Below are 18,811 nucleotides of genomic sequence, written 5' to 3'. Positions count from 1 at the left end.
CGCTTCTTCGATATGTATGTTGAATAATAAAGATAGCATTTTTACCTTACATCCTTCTCTTGACTTCTTTCTTGATTTCGTCTTATTATTGTTTCATCTCGGTTCGCTATAACTTATACCATTTTGTACATGGGCTATGAAACATCTTGCACCACTTTACATTCTCGAATAATTTTTTATGCCGTGAGAATTTCTGCTTTACTTTTCCTGAAGGCAATTTCATCGTAATGTAAAGGATAATTAATCTTCTTCTCTAACCACTCATATTTTATTCTCTTCAGCAGTTATTATGCTTAAACGGTCACGCTGAATCTGTAATAGTTTTCGAATTTGTCTCTGTTTGTTATCACCGGGAATGTTTGGATGATATTCGTGTGAAAGCCTCATGATAAGTCTCCAGTGTCATAAATTCTATACACTGAATTGAAGAAGCGTTGGCTGAAAGTTTTTCTGTGTAGTCTGGAACAGCAAGTAATTTGCAGTGGCTATTTGCATCACCAGATTGCTCAGTGAGGTGTTAGTGGGTAGTGCATTTGATTACAGCACTGTCCACGAAACCATTAAATTAGAGGAATGCTCCCTGCCTTGTACACTGAGTTAATATGTTAAAATGAAATCTTGTCAGTTACTAACTCTAGGTAACATGTAATGTGGTTGAAACATTCAATAACTGCAATGCTGCTGATGTGCACAGGTCTAACACGGAGGTGCTGAGGACGTCTCTCCAGATGCAACTGGAGGCGGCCGGTGGCAGCAACCAGACGTTGTCAGAGGAACTGGAGTCTCTTCCGCCCAGCGAGTTCTTCCTGGAACTGTACGGAGGTCTCGTGGTGGGCTGCATTCTGCTCACACAGATCCGATCCATCGCCTTCTTCAAAATGTGCATGCGGGCGTCGCGAAACATGCATAACACCATGTTCAACTGCATCCTCCGGGCGCCTATGCGCTTCTTCGACACAAACCCATCTGGACGAATTCTCAACAGGTTCTCTAAGGATATGGGATCCACCGATGAACTCCTGCCGCAGTTTTTGATCATGATGATTCAGGTACGTGTTTGTAATTCTGTTTCAATAACTTTTAAGAGATTTATGGATGAAATAACTGTAATACTGCTGATTTAGGAACCAGGTTTTAAATTTTAAGACATTTCTAGGGGCAGATGTGGACTCTGACCACAATCTATCGGTTATGAACTGTAGATTAAAACTGAAGAAACTGCAAAAAGGTCGGAATTTAAGGAGATGGGACCTGGATAAACTGACTAAACCAGAGGTTGTACAGAGTTTCAGGGAGAGCATTAGGGAACAATTGACAAGAATGGGGGAAAGAAATACAGTAGAAGAAGAATGGGTAGCGTTGAGGGATGAAGTAGTGAAGGCAGCAGAGGATCAAGTAGGTAAAAAGACGAGGGCTAGTAGAAATCCTTGGGTAACAGAAGAAATATTGAATTTAATTGATGAAAGGAGAAAATATAAAAATGTAGTAAATGAAGCAGGCAAAAAGGAATACAAACGTCTCAAAAATGAGATCGACAGGAAGTGCAAAATGGCTAAGCAGGGATGGCTAGAGGACAAATGTAAGGATGTAGAGGCTTATCTCACTAAGGGCAAGATAGATACTGCCTACAGGAAAATTAAAGAGACCTTTGGAGAAAAGAGAGCCACTTGTATGAATATCAAGAGCTCAGATGGAAACCCAGTTCTAAGCAAAGAAGGGAAAGCAGAAGGGTGGAAGAAGTATATAGAAGGTCTATACAAGGGCGATGTACTTGAGGACAATATTATAGAAATGGAAGAGGATGTAAATGAAGATGAAATGGGAGATACGATATGTGTGAATAGTTTGACAGAGCACTGAAAGACCTGAGTCGAAACAAGGCCACGGGAGTAGGCAACACTCCATTAGAACTACTGATGGCCTTGGGAGAGCCAGTCCTGACAAAACTCTACCATCTGGTGAGCAAGATGTATGAGACAGGCGAAATTCCCTCAGACTTCAAGAAGAATATAATGATTCCAATCCCAAAGAAAGCAGGTGTTGACAGATGTGAAAATTACCGAACTGTCAGTTTAATAAGTCACAGCTGCAAAATACTTACACGAATTCTTTACAGACGAATGGAAAAACTGGTAGAAGCCGACCTCGGGGAAGATCAGTTTGGATTCCGTAGAAATGGAACACGTGAGGCCATACTGACCTTACGACTTATCTTAGAAGAAAGATTAAAGAAAGGCAAACCTACGTTTCTAGCATTTGTAGACTTAGAGAAAGCTTTTGACAATGTTGACTGGAATACTCTCTTTCAACTTCTGAAGGTGGTAGGGGTAAAATACAGGGAGCGAAAGGCTACTTACAATTTGTACAGAAACCAGATGGCAGTTATAAGAGTTGAGGGAACGCGAACGCGAACCTTGCGGTTTGGAATCAACTACACTGAGGCGAAAGTGATACTTTAGAAAAATCATCTATAGACTGTAGACGTTAATACGTGGTGCTGCAGAATTACTCGTGTCTATTTCCTCATCAAGTTTTAGAGGAATCGAAAATGTGCCAGTTAAAAGAGCGTTTTTGTCCTGCAGTCTAACAACGGCCTTCCTCCTCTCAGCCGACACATCCTTCGACCATCCTTCTTAGCACCCATATACCTTTGAAGCTCTTTTTCGCATCCATCCCCTTTGGTAACTCCACCATATTTATTGAGATGATCTGAAAGAATTTGCTAGATAGCAGTATCACTGCGTTTCAGCACCAGCCACAGCAACGCCATCTGCAATTGTACAGTGAAGCGTCAAAAGAAAGAATTAATAAAATATTCTGATTGCAAAACAACCTATGTACTTATTTTAAACATCGTGTGAATGGAGAGTACGAACATTCCTGTTGCACCCTTGTGGTGAGAAGTAAATGATCAGTTAATGGAATACTTTCGGGTATAAAGCCAAGTTGTTGTTTCCATTTTTCTGGAGTCCAGGCAGTGAGTACATAACAACCTTTCTGTCATCCCGTGAAAAAGACGACTTCATCGGTAGTCGAAATATCCTGCAGCAAAAATGTAGACAGCGACTCGGCTGTATTCCATTAATCAAATTTAAATTAGTTGCTGTTTGATACAGAGCCGTTTCTTTCAGCCAGATAACCTGTTAGTAATGGCGCGGTTATTGTCGAGATATTCCTAAACTACGTGTTGTATGAAGGAAATCACAATACATTTTCTCGTTTCAGATTTACCTGGTGCTATGCGGGATTCTAGCTATGGTCCTCGTCGTGAACTACGTTCTCATTGTTCCCATGGTAATCGTCGGAGCGTTATTCATTTATGTGGCAAGACTCTTCATGACTACTGGAAGAAATGTTAAGAGACTGGAGGGTGTCCGTAAGTATCGTGTCAGCACATACAAGTCGGCTAGGCTTGTTTTTTTTTTTTTTTAATGCAAGCAAGTATAATTTTTATCGTAATAAATGGCCGTTATAATTCCATATTCACTAACACAAAGTGTAAGGTGTGTGTGTGTGTGTGTGTGTGTGTGTGTGTGTGTGTGTGTGTGCGTCCGTGTGTGTGTGTGTGTGTGTGTGTGTGTGTGTGTGTGTGCGAGTGAGTGAGTGTGGTAAAAACTGAACTACTACCATGATCAGTGACAGTAAAGTTCTGATTTCTTAAGCTGTGCGATATCAAGCATTATATCCCAGAAACAATTGGATACGCAATCTGACCATGAATATTTGACAGAACAGGTACAGACGCATAGGTTTGTGTAATCTATGCGCAATTAAAAGTAATTCTGTATAGCAAACATTAAATAGTAAACAAAGGTTCACTAAGAAATTGACCAATAATTGAATAATGTGTTTGCATTCGGCTTATAGTTCGAAGTAGTGCAATACACAACTTCAAATAAGACAGCAGCTTTTTTATAATTCGGGAGAGAATGGCACTTTATAATCTAAAGCATTACCTATTGAAAAGAAAATGCTCGGGCTTATGATATCTTCCATGAAATCTTCCATGAGGAGGTGAGCAACTAATGAGGTTCCATTACACCATGCGGAAGAATAATGCCGCAAATTTGAAAGAGGAGTAACCGCAAGTAAACTATGAAGACCCACAGTCAATATGGATTTAGAAAACATCGTTCTTGTGAAACACAACTAGCTCTTGCTCACACGAAGTGTTTAGTGTTACTGGCTAGGGATTTCAAGTTGATTCCCTATTCCTTGATTTCTAGCAGACTTTTGACACTGTACTACACAAGCGGCTTGTAGTGAAGTTGTGTGCTTATGGAATATCGTCTCAGTTGTGTGACTGGGTTCGTGATTTCCGTCAGAGACGTTCGTATTAATTGACGGAAAGTTATCGAGTAAAGCAGAAGTGATTTCTGGCGTTGCCCAAGGTTCCTTATCTATATAAACGATTTAGGAGACAATCTGAGCAGCTGGGTGCAACTGGGGGAGCCGCCCAGGCCGTGACAAGACGCCTTAGCATTCCGTCGAGCCAATGGGGAGCCTTCGCAGTTTTAATCGAATGAGTAGTCGTCATTCTACTCTGTTACCAAGTGCCACAACGTAAAAATTAATTTGTAAAGTACCTTCTGAAGAGTGAAATTGACTTACGAACGCACAGTATAACTTAGAAGTAAGGTTATATCAATTAATAAACTTTTTTCGTTAGAGTGATTTTTAGCATTTTATGAATACCGTTAAATATGTGGATGGCCTCACACTTTTCGCAGGGTCAATTGCCAATTTTTGCCTCCTACAGATATCTTTTCTAAATCGTTTTGCAATTTGTTTTGATCTTCTGATGACTTTTTTAGTCGGTAAACGACAGCACTGCTAATGTTGAAACATCCACATGGCATTAATGGCGACTAAACTCTTATTTTAAGACCGTCCTTTCACTTATAACTTACGATTCCTTGCAAATATATATATAACTTCCACAATAAGTATAGAATTATTTCCCCCGTTCACTGAAAACCTCAAAGTGTCAACCACTAAACCATTCCGACACTGGGGTCACTCTGACCGTCATCAGTGATCGCTTGTCTCAGACTGAGCAGCTTCCCCCGCTTGTGTTGTGCCCCAGTGTGTGCGATGTAATTGGTGGGGCTCCGGACGTGTTAACGTGACCATTACGTATTGGAACCTTCCAGAGAAGCAGCAATGTTATATCCACCGTAAGCAAGTGTTTGTAATCGATTACTTAATTATGGTATCGACAATGATACCCTTATATGTCCAGCCCTCTTTGTTTTATAGCAGTTCTCAAGTCTCTAAAATGAAATGCCCTCGACAATTACTAAGTGGTTAGACCCTTATTCGCCAATTTTACAATTCTTGGAGTAACACAGTCACACTAACTTAATATTTTGGCATCTACATTTTTTGACAATGTAACTGGGTTATTAGCCTAGAGACAACTATCAAGTCACTGAAATGCAACGTTATTCAAATGTAAAGAACATTAAGCAAAAATTTGATCTGATTTCCTTTAGTCATATTCAGCTAATATTCAAGCAAAATAGGTTGATTATTCAAAATGTTCATATGAAAATGATGGAGCTATTTAACTTCGAAACGTAACTGAATATTTTTGAAAAAATCTTATTTTGTTACACAAAAACGTAAATGCACCATATCTTGTATAAACTTGTTCGTAAGACAAAGTAATAACTACACGAAGTATGGCATTTGCACATTTTAAACCAAATTTCTGTTAGATGAAGCACTTTCGTACACATTTTTTCAACATTTTGAATTATCATAAGATTTATCCCTTTTTAAACCCTTTACTCTAAGCCGACATCAAATCCATAATGCAAATTAGGTAGAAAACTCAATGCTCGTATAAATAAGAAAACTGAGCGAAAATTTTGTTCTTTTGATCTAATTTCTGTAGTTGTAAGTTCAGTAGATCATTCAAAGGCAAATATTAGTCCTAAATGTGACATCGAAAAATATTAAGAGAAAATTAATTCAGACGGAAAAATGTGCTATTAAGATTCAGAGATTTCTCAAAGAAAACACATAGAATTAATAAAATATCGCTGTGCATTATTAGTATGAGATTGGCCTCCGAAAATATTAAATAATCTGTTAATAAGTTTGAACAACGCATCACAAATACTCTAATGCAGCATAGCATTGATGGAAGACGCCCCTCCAGCCGAACGCTGAGTTGACTGCCCTCACCAACTCACCAGGTCAGTTTAACCCAGTTCCCCATGCTTGCAGCCCCGGACCACCCTCGGGCCTGTGTCATAAGGCGAATGCTGGCTGCCTGCAGCCAGTGGCGGATTTACACACCGCCAGTAGGCTATTCAAATTTTGCCACCCCTACCGACCGCTACAATTCGATACCCTACTTCACAATCATATTAACTACTATTTTTAGTCAATGAAATTATTACTTTATGATTTGTTCACTATCGTCCCATATTAACTACTATTTTTAGTCAATGAAATTATTACTTTATGATTTGTTCACTATCGTCCCAATTACACCACCTTTTACTATAACTGTGAACTGGGGGCTCGATGTGTCAGTTCCTCGATTATTTTTATAACTCAACGATTTAGTTAAGATTGCACAAGAAATAATTTTTGATTTATTTCTCAGGTAATAAAAGCTCAACTATGTACTACTATTAAGGCGGGATAAGGTATGCCTTAATACTACTTACACAATAATATACATTCGCTAAACATAATTAAGTAATTTTTATTGCGATTACTTACAGCTTAAAAACAATATATTCAGTTATCTGCTAACAACCCGACTTGAGGATGACGATAAAATTCAATTAGTTTTACAAAACCTTTTTGCGCGATTTTCTTTTCGCAAAATCATCAGTTACATCATCGTATGAAATCTTGTTGATTAGTTCTGACTCTATGCACAAAAGAGCTAAGGCGTTTAGCTTTTCTTGGCTGAAGACAAATTTTAGATAATTTTTCGCCCGTTTCAAGCAAGAAAAGCTTCCCTTACCCGAACAATTTGTCGCTGGTGTTCATAGAGCCACGCGAACTGTTATATCCAAGTTTGGATATAAATTTTGAAAATTCTCTTTTCGCAGGAACGAAGATAGACTGTTGAATGATTCAGAATCTGGTTTTACAAAAATTCTTTCAGAAGAAAGCTGACATTGAAAATGTACGCGTTCTTGAACTAAGCCAGTCTCCAGATCATTATGATACGTTTCTCCCAAGAAAAGGTTTTTTCTGTAAGCGTTGATGATGAGAACGCACTAATTTTTGTCAGAAATTAAAACTTTTCACTGAACATGTTGTAGGACTCTTGCTGTTCTTAAATTCGAATACGAGTATATCAATAAGGACGGGAAATGCGTTACTCTGAAAGTATCATTCGCAGTTATTCTCAATTCTTCATCGGGTGTTTCATCTTAAACTTCATTCCCTTTCGGTTGTTTTTCCCCAGGTCTTTTGTATACTGATTCGACACGCTCAATTCCATCACCTTTTCTTCGAAATACTTAAACTTTTCTCGTTCAGCTACGAAAAACTTGGAAAGAGATTCGTAAAGAACGGGAATAGTAATCAAATCTATAGTAGAAGCCTGAATTTGAACATTCACATTGTTTATTCTTTCCAAAAAAAAATTCTACAAAACAACCACTGGCGCCGTTCCAGCTTTATAAACTGAAAAGTATTCACGTCGCTTCGTTTCGTGTTACAGGCTTTTCGGTACAATCATCTCTGATTGATTCCAAAGTTTTAAGGACTTTGTAGAAAGAATCTTTCAAATTTCTACATGCGCTCTCTGTAGCTGACTAAGGCATCACCATAGCAGCCGCCTTCCCATTAAACAGGATAATCTCAGAATACTCTTAATTATTTATTTTCATGGCTTCATTAGCAAAATTGAGACTCTGTCCAAGCTCAGACAAGTAATCATCACTGATAATCATTGAGTCACAGGGCTGCGGAATTACTATCGCATCAAAATTATATTTCGGGTTTCCGGTAATATGAGATTCTTCGTAGGTTTACTTTGTTCTCCCATCGCTCACAAAATCTTGAATCCGCTAACTGGTCATTGAGGAAAATGTGCATCATTCTTAGAATAGATTTATCGTGAAAATTCTTTGAAACTGCTGTCACTTTATTTCAAGAATCCGAAGGAATACAAGTTTCTTCTCCGCACACTTTAGCTTTAATATCAGGAATAATAGCTTCCTTCATAATTGTTCAAATGGTTCAAATGCCTCTGAGCACTATGGGATTTTAACATCTGAGGTCATCAGTCCCCTAGAACTTAGAACTACTTAAACCTAACCAACCTAAGGACATCACTCACATCCATGCCCGAGTCAGGATTCGAACCTGCCAGCGTGGCGGTCGCGCGGTTCCAGACTGAAGTGCCTAGAACCGCTTGGCCACTCCAGCCGGCCTTTCATAATTGTCCTTCCTTACTTATAGGGTAATTCTTTCAGTTCATGGCTCATGCCATCTGCTTTAATCAAGGTTACTTGTCTCTATACTGGCCCCAACTATCTGTTTACATGTCTTCTATTGAGATCGTCGCCTGAAAATGGTGACCCTTTATGCGAAGTTCTAAACTAGGCCTTTTTCGAAATACTTCTCGTTTTCTAACAAGTCTCTTTTCTCTGTCGAATAGGTGATCTGACATCAAATCGTTTGTACTCCAAATGTGATCTATTTTCACTGTCATTCTGTCTCCAAGGTCTACCCTGAAATTCACCATCTTTGTGGTCACCGATTCTTCTTCCGCGAAACAGTGGATGGTTATAACATTGCGGTCTCTGTTTCTGTCTAGAGGGTGCTCGGAAATCCCGTTAAAAACTTCCAGGACCTGTAGAGGGGAGTGAGTACATAATATTCTGAATGGGAACCCATGTCTTGAAACATATCATTTCCGTTCTATAACGGTTTCAATCGAGATGTTTAACTCATCCAATTCCGCCTGAGTAATTGAATTACGCGAGACACAGTAGAGTTATTAGGTATCAATTTGAAAGGAATCATAACGAAACACCCATCTATCACGTAAGCATATTTTCTTGTATTAACACTTAAACATTACGTGTTTACATTATTACAAAACGAGAGAGAACCAAGCATACTGTAAGTACAGAAAGTAATGTTTTAGTGTTAATACAAACAAATGTGCTTACGTGATAAATCGATGTTTCGTTACGTTTTCTTTCGAATTGTTACCTAATAATTGTTCTGCGTCACGCCAACTTCAATTTTACTAGCAGAAGAGTGTCAGTTAAACATCTGATTTTAAATCGTCGCAGAACAGAAAGGGTAAGTTTCCAACATGGGTTCCTATTTAAAACATTACGTACTTACTCCCCTCTACAAGTTCTAGATGTTTTCAGCGGCAATTGCCAAACTCCCTCTATGCATGTACTGTTCTCATCTCTGTGCCAATTTGGTTCTGGCCCGTCAACATCGTTATTTCGCTGTTGTGAATCTCTAAAAGTCCTTTATTTATCTCTTTTTGCTTCGTTGTCTATATATGCGAGAAATTGTGTCACCTGATCATCTGTGTTAACAGTGGATCCCGCCAACTGTCTTCGTATAACGGAAGGTAGCCATCTCATTACCCGTAACATCCGATTTCTTAAACAGTTTATCTAAGCTCCAATTCTTGCCCGATTTCTTTTCGAAAAGTTCGGTTACTGTTCCATCAGCTTCTCACGAATAATTTTTATTACACAATCCACCTACACAACGCAGTCCCGAGTGCGTTTTGACCAATACTTCAACAAATATGGCACATCAAATTCTACATATGGCATTTCCCCTATCTCTTCGTAATCCCTAGCTATAGACATCTCCAGCCAAACGATTAGCAACAAAAGAGATATTCTCAGCATGTGTCCATACTGATGAAAGTACACTTCTAGAACTCCTTATAAGGGCAACAGGTTGTACATTTCCTTTACCTTAGAATCTATTTACGAGGGTACTCCCAAAAGTAAGGTCTGCTATTTTTTTGTGAGTACATAGACCTGTTTATTTCTACAATGGTTTACATCAGCTTACAGTTTGAACATTTAGCTATTTTTCGACATAATCACCATTTCTGTCGATGCATTTTTGTAGACGCCGTGGCAGTTTTTGTATGCCCATGTCACACCAGCTCGCCGCCATGCTGTTCAGAAAGTTATGAACATCTTCTCAGGTGTAAAGTGGTATGCCCAGGTTTCGTCACCCGTGACAATTGAGTTCAGAAACATGTCCTGTTCGGCTGGAAGGCGGTGAAGAAATGTGCGGGGAGCATCAACTCGTTGCCGCATGTGGTCCTTAGTCAGTATGCGTGGCACCAATCTTGTGCACAGCTTCCGGTAGTTCAATGTTTCCGATAAAACTCTGTGAGCGGTGCTTCGGGAAACCTCAGGAACCAACGTGCAGAGATCATCCAGGGTGATCCGCCGAGCTTCACGCATGCTTTTCTCAACCTTCAACACTGCCTTCTCAGAAATTGACGGTCTCCCGCTCCTTTGTTCGTCGTGAATTCGGTCTGACCAGCTGCAAACTCTCTACACCACTTACGAACATTTTCGACATCCATGCACGACTCGCCATATACTTCCGTCAATTGGCGATGGATTTCAAACGGCGCAGTGCCCTTTGCGTTCAAAAATCGAATAACTGCGCGCATTTCGCACTTGGAGGTAACATCCAACGGGAGCTCCATTCGCAACGGCTGAGCGCCTCAGCGCGGCGTGTGCATGTTTACACGCACTCTTCATAACAGTGTGACCAACTGCCAGACAAACAGACTTCTCTACTCACCTCGTAATTGAATACTCTGTAGAAAACGTTCAGTATCGCCTACGTCAACGTTGCGCATGCACGGCAAGCTGAAAACTTCGGACGGCTCCGAAGCGAAGCTTCACGCCATTCCAGGTTACATTCGTGTTGGAGTTTGGGAACTGGCGTGCATATTTCTTCCAGGGTCGCGTGATGGCTGGCTGTAGTAACTAGCCCCGTAATCTGAGGAACTAGTGCCTTTAACTGTCCCTGTTTTCTAGCCACTTCGTGCATGTTCAAATCAAGATTCATGAGCTTAGCGCCGGCCGCGGTGGCCTCGCGGTTCTAGGCGCGCAGTCCGAATCCGCGCGACTGCTACGGTCGCAGGTTCGAATCCTGCCTCGGACATGGATGTGTGTGATGTCCTTAGGTTAGTTAGGTTTAAGTAGTTCTAAGTTCTAGGGGACTGATGACCACAGCTGTTAAGTCCCATAGTGCTCAGAGCCATGAGCTTAGCGCCCTATTCTTCTCCAGTACTTTCAACATTTTCCAGCTCCTGTTTCGTTTTATTTATTTCTGTAAGCAATTCCATGCGTTCGTTATCTTGTTCTTCTTTAAAATCTGCGAGTTTTTGACTAACTGCACCAACAGCACGTTCTTGAGTTACTAATACGTCATTTCGCAGTGTACTAATTACGGCTTTCTAATACTCTGAACTGCTTCGCTATGCTACTCAACGTTTCTTTCAGTTGTTTACTTGCACATTTTAAACTGTCTCCGATTTCAGACAGAAAATTCTGGAGAAATGTTATCCTGAATTATCCACACATGTTCCTCGATTGTACACTACTGGCCATTAAAACTGCTACATCAAGAAGAAATGCAGATGATAAACGAGTGTTCATTGGACAGATACATTATAATAGAACTAACATGTGATTACATTTTCACCCAATTTCGGTGCTTAGATCCTGAGAAATCAGTACCAAGAACAAACACCTCTGGCCGTAATAACGGCCTTGATACGCCTGGTCATTGCGTCAAACAGAGCTTGGATGGCGTGTACAGGAACAGCTGCCCATGCAGCTTCAACATGAAACCACAGTTCATCAAGAGTAGTGACTGGCGTATTGTGACGAGCCAGTTGCTCGTCCACCATTAGCCAGACGTTTTCAATTGGTGAGAGATCTGGAGAATGTGCTGGCCAGGGCAGCAGTCGAACGTTTTCTGTATCCAGAAAGGCCCGTACAGGACCTGCAACATGCGGTCGTGCATTATCCTGCTCAAATGTAGGGTTTCGCAGGGATCGAATGAAGGGTAGAGCCACGGGTCGTAACACATCTGAAATGTAATGTCCACTGTTCAAAGTGCCGTAAATGCGAACAAGAGACGACCGAGACGTGTAACCAGTGGCGCACCATACCATCACGCCGGGTGATGCGCCAGTATGGCGATGACGAATACACGCTTCCAATGTGCGTTCACCGCGATGTCGCCAAACACGGATGCGACCATCATGATGCTCTAAACAGAACCTGGATTCATCCGAAAAAATTACGTTTCGCCATTCGTGCACCCAGGTTCGTCGTTGAGTACACCATCGCAGGCGCTCCTGTCTGTGATGCAGCGTCAAGGGTAACCGCAGGTATGGTCTCCGAGCTGATAGTCCATGCTGCTGCAAACTTCGTCGAACTGTTCGTGCAGATGGTTGTTGTCTTGCAAAAGTCCCCATCTGTTGACTCAGGGATCGAGACGTGGCTGCACGATCCGTGACAGCCATGGGGATAAGATGCCTGTCATTTCGGCTGCTAGTGATACGAGGCCGTTGGGATCCAGCACGGCGTTCCGTATTACCCTCCTGAACCCACCGATCCCATATTCTGCTAACAGTCATTGGATCTCGACCAACGGGAGCAGCAATGTCGCGATACGATAAACCGCAATCACGATAGGCTACAATCCGACCTTTATCAAAGTCAGAAACGTGATGGTACGCATTTCTCCTCCTTACACGAGGCATCACAACAACGTTTCACCAGGCAACGCCGGTCAACTGCTGTTTGTGTATGAGAAATCGGTTGGAAACTTTCCTCACGTCAGCACGTTGTAGGTGTCGCCACCGGCGCCAACCTTGTGTTTTTTTAGCTTTTCAAGCTAATCATTTGCATATCACAGCGTCTTCTTCCTGTCGGTTAAATTTCGCGTCTGTAGCATGTCATCTTTGTGGTGTAGCAATTTTAATGGCCAGGAGTGTATTAGCAAGATTCTGAATTTGTAAGATTAATTTCTTCATACCAGAAGCATATCAACACCTTCGGTTGGTTAATTCCATTTCCTGTTGACTGATCTTCGACAGTGGCGTGAATGCATTTTGATCCTCAACCTCTCGATCATTAATACTATCTTCTGCCCCAGAACTTGAATGTATAAACACTTCTTTCCTCGTATCCGCACCTTTTATTAAGCTGTACTCACCATGTCACTCATCTTGCTCATGTCTTCAATTTTTAATACTCGACGTAAAATGAATCCTCTCACAACCCAGTAAATTATGCTACACAAATTTCTTTATTCTTAATAGCTCACTCATCATACTGTTAATGGCGCCAAGCAGCAATGCAGTGCCATACAGTACCACGCTCTTTGCCCAATTACGTGCGGCTCTTAACAGTTGTCTGTCCGTTGCGACCATCTGGCAGATGCAGGGAAGTACGGCAGAAGCGATGTTTCGTGATGCTATGATTCAATACTCTTCTTTTCTTGAATGATACAAATGTGACGAAAAGTATTTTCCACATCTGCACACTTCCCGTTCGCGTCTATTGTTCATAATTCTCTTTATTGAGGCATTGTCTTATTGAGTGTCCACGACACTTCTGTGCCGAAAAGTACTGTTTTTACACGGAAGAACTGACATGTGTAAAATACCCCTATATTATTTAATGGTTCAGCTGGCAATCGGACATAAAGAAGAAGAGTGGTAGCAATTACATCCAGTTACACAGGCACTTATTGAATTCTACCGTGCCTGAAACCTACCTACGAACTGCTTCATAATGCTATAGGCACCTACATTTAACGATATTCGTGAAATGATAGAAGTTTATTATTGATCCCTATTCCGCCTCATCTGCAAATTCACAGCATTCACTCCGCGTAGCCACAGCGTCCAATTTAACTTCAAAGTACGTTCTGAAAAGTTAGACTGATTTATTGACAAACTTTTAGCAAGATACGATAATATAAGCACTCGTTTTGTTAATCTTAAAACATCCCAGTGGCATTACTGGCGGCAGCATTCGTAGTATTTGAAAACCTCACTTCCACTTATATGTCCGATCCATTGCAAACATATCCACAAAACATCTTTCACGATTGTAGAATTGCTTCCTCCGTTAACTCCTCAAAACCATAGTAATGCCGACATTTCTTGAAAAACCATTCTGACACTGGGACCGCACCCGGACCGCCGTCACTAGCCGCTCGTCTGAGACTGAACTGCTTTTCCCCCATTCTGCCCAAATGTGCGCCATCTGATGAGTGGAGTCCCGGCTGTTGGTGTGAACCGTTGCGGTCTGGAGCCTTCCAGAAAGCCAACGATAAGGTATACACTGGAAGTAGGTGTTATCGGTTAGTTAGCAGGGATATCGACAGTGGCACCCTAACAGCATGCAAAGATATTGCACAAGGAGCTTATGTCGATGCATCTAAGCTGATCAGAAGATGAACCAAGGAAAATATTGCAGAGATAAACATCGCGATTTACGGAGAGCAAAATATAGTAAGCAAAAACTGATACTGCAAATGAACAGGAAACTTTCAAAACTTTCTTTATGTCTTGTTTCTTTCTGTACAACAGTTAAAGACTTGTAGAAATACATTTATCTTCAACAATGACCGTCTGTTTTTTCATTGAAGGATTTTCCTGTCACTTCTTGGGGAAAATGTTTCATACTTAAAATTAAGAATGAAGCGAACTCTGATTTGTTCCATAAATATTAGTTTATTAGGAATCGGCAGTTTGCTTATGCAGTGACAACCGACAGTCGTCTTCCATCATACTAACTATATTTTAACGTTCCTGTATATTTACACTATCATAATATATAACAACCAGTTTCCTCCTAGATGTGTACGTAGTAATAGGAGTTACAGTGCATGCGATATTTGTATTGAAATGTGTCTCTCGTACAGTGGCATCTGTTTAAATTGCAACTTATTCCCCTCTCAATCACTTTCCCATACACATCTACCACACAAAGCCATTAACAGTTACAACACTTTTCATTCATAGCAAGAGTGATCAGAACTCAATTTGGCATTGCTTAGCAACATCGTGATCCGTGGTGGCTAAAGGTTCGATTTCTTGCTCACTAGTGTCTGTTATGGATGCTAGTCAGTTTCCGTCTGATGATAGGATAACAAAGCGAAAGTGGAAGAAAATGAAAAAAATGCTGTTTGTTGGCATTCAAACCTTAACTACTCTATATGTTACGGAATAAAAATTTTGTAATAACTATATGTTAGCAATCTGACGTTAGCAGTTCGTATGCGAAAGCATTTCTCGCATTGTATGTTTGATGTAACATTTCAGGGAGGAGCCCCGTATTCTCTCACCTCTCCGACACACTCAATGGGTTGGCCACAATTAGAGCATCAGGGATTCAGGACATCGTTAGAAAGGAATTCGACTCCCACCAGGTGAGTACTTCCTTATATAGCCAATTAGGTATAGTTTGAGTCATACACTAACAGATATTTCATATTTTCTGAACATTCGAGAAAAGATGTTGACGCGTACTACTGAATGTTTATCTGTAATGTAAGTGCAGTTGTGTGAGTAGAGCTGCATTACAAGCCAAACCCTTTCGTGCAGAACGACAGAAGACAGTTGCAAGAAAAATTCTTGAACAGTCGCTGCTACTACTGTGAAATGAATATCACTGTCTAAGGCTGCGATTCCAGGTCCAACTGCCCGTCAGCCACTCAGTTTAGCCTCCTGGATAAACCGAAAAATCATCTCTCACTACACGTTAAACGCGATTTCAAGGCACTAGCTGTAGGAGGACGTTGAGGATCTCCCACACTGTAAGCTAAAAATTGCGGTTACGGTGGTTCCTAGCTACTGTGAAGACAGGTTTCTAAACGCTCGTTCTTGAATAGCATGACGCTGTAGAAAATACACTCTTCGGTAGCTCAGTTGGTAGAGCACTTGCCCGCGAAAGGCAAAGGTCCCGAGTTCGAGTCTCGGTCGGGCACACAGTTTTAATCTGCCAGGAAGTTTCATATCAGCGCACACTCCGCTGCAGAGTGAAAATCTCATTCTGGAAACATCCCCCAGGCTGTGGCTAAGGCATGTCTCCGCTTTATCCTTTCTTTCAGGAGTGCTAGTTCTGCAAGGTTCGCAGGAGAACGTCTGTAAAGTTTAGAAGGTAGGAGACGAGATACTGGCAGAAGTAAAGCTGTGAGTACCGGGCGTGAGTCGTGCTCCGGTAGCTCAGTTGGTTGAGCACTTGTCCGCGAAAGGCAAAGGTCCCGAGTTCGAGTCTCGGTCGGGCACACAGTTTTAATCTGCCAGGAAGTTTCATACCAGTTACAATAGTTGTCCAGCTTGCCTCAGGAGGTTATTCAACGGCTTTTGGCACCCTTCATAATAGAATCAGTCATGCATCCACGCCAGAGGAGGTGCAACATCACAGAGATAAATGACCTCATACTGCGAAGTTCTTGGTTAATTTGACAGGATTTTGTAATCACTGAAATAAACTGACATACAGTACCTTTTCAGACCGTGAGGTTTCATTTAGTTTACTCCTCCCCTTCTGGTGCTTCACTTGTTTTGTCAGTGTATTTCTAGGTGCCGTAGCAGGTATCCCAGCAACATGTCTCTTCCTTGTAATGATCTTCTATAGTGTTCTCCCCTCATCTACTTTTCTTTATTACTTCATTTCCTGATTTAAGGCCGGCTGCGGTGGTCTAGCGGTTCTAGGCGCTCAGTCTGGAACCGCGCGACTGCTACGGTCGCAGGTTCGAATCCTGGCTCAGGCATGGATGTTTGTGATGTTCTTAGGTTAGTTAGGTTTAAGTAGTTCTAAGTTCTAGGGGACTGATGACCACAGATGTTAAGTCCCATAGTTCTCAGAGCCATTTGAACCATTTTTGAACCTGATTTAAGTGTCCCCATTCGTTTTAACATTATTCGACATCATCCCACTGCAAGTGGTTCCAGTTTCTTCTGCTCTGGACTTTCGACAGACCGGACGGACAGTGCTTTCATGCGCAGATGTTTCCTGGTGTCTACCGAATCATGACTGTATCCAGAGCTGCAGCTGTTCACGCGAAGCTGACCGACGGCCAGGGTTAAAATGAATTTGTAAATCGGATGGGGAGAGATCGGGACTGTGGCGGAAGTTAACTCTAAGAGAGAGACAGAGGGAGATTACAGTTAAAGAAAAATTCGATGATTTATTCAAGAGAAAGTGCTTCACAAACTAGCAAGGCAGTAAGCTTTGATCCACCTGCGAGCCTTATGCAAGCAGTTATTCGGCTTGGAATTGACAGATAGAGTCGCTGGACATCTTCTTGAGGCATATCACCAAATTCTGTCCAACCGGCGCGTTAGATATTTAAAATACCGATTTAGTTGGAGGGCCCTTCTTAATGCTCCAAACCTTTTCAATTGGAGAGAGATCCCACGACCAAACTGGCCAAATAGGCTTTGGCAAGCACGAAGACAAGCAGTAGAGGCTCTTGCCGTGTGCGGACGGGCATTATCTTGCTGAAATGCAAGCCCAGGATGACTTGCCTTGAAGGGAAACAAAATGGAGCGTAGAATTTCGTCGACATAACGCTGTGCTGTAAAGGTCACTGCAGTCAATCGCTCCTACTTGCGGGCTGTGTGGCGGCTGAGAGTCAGGTTGATACCCCACCGCTACCTGGGACGTCTCCAGACACATCTTTGCTGGTCATCGGGGCTCAGTTCGAAGAGAAACGCAACACTGAAGACAATGCTACTCGAATGATTCAGATTCCAGGCCGAATGCTGCGCTCCAAACGAATATTCTCAGAAATTTCTCCCTCAAATTAATGCCTATGGTTGATACTAGCAGACTTCTCTTGGCCGGGGATGCCCTTTCTGCCAGTGGTAGTCTGCTTTTTACGTCTTTCTTGCTCCGTCCGTCTTGGGTTATTCTGCTGCGCAGGTAGCAGATTCCTTAACTTCATCTACTTCATGATCACCAGTGCGATGTTAAATTTCTCTCTGTTCTCATTTCTGCTACTTATCATTACTTTTGAAACCTCCCCGTCTCCTCTATACCTCTTTTGTCATTGATAACCTTCCCTTTTACAACAAACTATGTAACCTTTTCTTAGGATTTCTATCTCTTGCTTAATAATAGCAAATGAAATCTTCCCTTTGAAATTTATTCTCTTTCTCTGTCTTCGTATACACATTTAATTGCTGCTTATTGAAAGTGATTTTCTGATTATTTCGACGAAACATAGAATGTGTCGTCGTCGTGGCCCTCAGTCGTTATCTGCAATAACCCAAAACTGTTCCTTACCTTTTTTACTGTTACTGGATCGCCATCTGACTGCTACATCGAACTGCAACATGAATATACTTACTCTGTTTTAGTGTACTCTGTTAGCTGCTGGTGAGCTTTCATAATAAGTGGCTGTATTTATTACCAAAGCTGACGTTATTCTTTAATTGCAAAGCTGACGTTATTCTATAATTAATTTGATTGAAATTACGTAATTCATAGTTAAACTTTTTCTTGACAAAAATAAAATTTTGCAAAGTTTTACGTTGATGGTTTTTGGGATGGATTATAATTAGAAATGCAATATTGCTGGCAAAAGTTAATTATATTCTGAATGAAATGATTTTACAAACGTTCAAATGGGACTTACTTTTTACAATAATCTTACAACTAGCAATGCGCAAACATACCTTCAGTAGTCTTGAGTTTCTCAAAAAATTAATTCAATAATATTAGTTCCTCTTATTATAATAGTTAGCTGATGTCTCTGTACATCCGTTTATAATCTCTTGTAAATC

General features: G+C 41.2%; 1 protein-coding gene across 1 annotated transcript in view; it reads left to right on the top strand.

Moving 5' to 3' along the window:
* LOC126456436 (ATP-binding cassette sub-family C member 4-like) overlaps positions 1 to 18,811 on the top strand; it is a 130,218-nt gene that overhangs the window by 75,232 nt on the left and 36,175 nt on the right. Inside the window, exons 15-17 of the mRNA XM_050092186.1 lie at positions 695 to 1,049; positions 3,226 to 3,376; positions 15,341 to 15,447. Coding sequence (XP_049948143.1) covers positions 695 to 1,049; positions 3,226 to 3,376; positions 15,341 to 15,447 — 613 coding nt within the window. The remainder of the gene's footprint in view (positions 1 to 694; positions 1,050 to 3,225; positions 3,377 to 15,340; positions 15,448 to 18,811) is intronic.

The sequence above is a fragment of the Schistocerca serialis genome, chromosome 2, assembly GCF_023864345.2.
Source record: "Schistocerca serialis cubense isolate TAMUIC-IGC-003099 chromosome 2, iqSchSeri2.2, whole genome shotgun sequence".
Taxonomy (NCBI): Eukaryota; Metazoa; Arthropoda; class Insecta; order Orthoptera; family Acrididae; genus Schistocerca; species Schistocerca serialis.
This window is presented reverse-complemented; position numbering and strand designations above follow the sequence as displayed.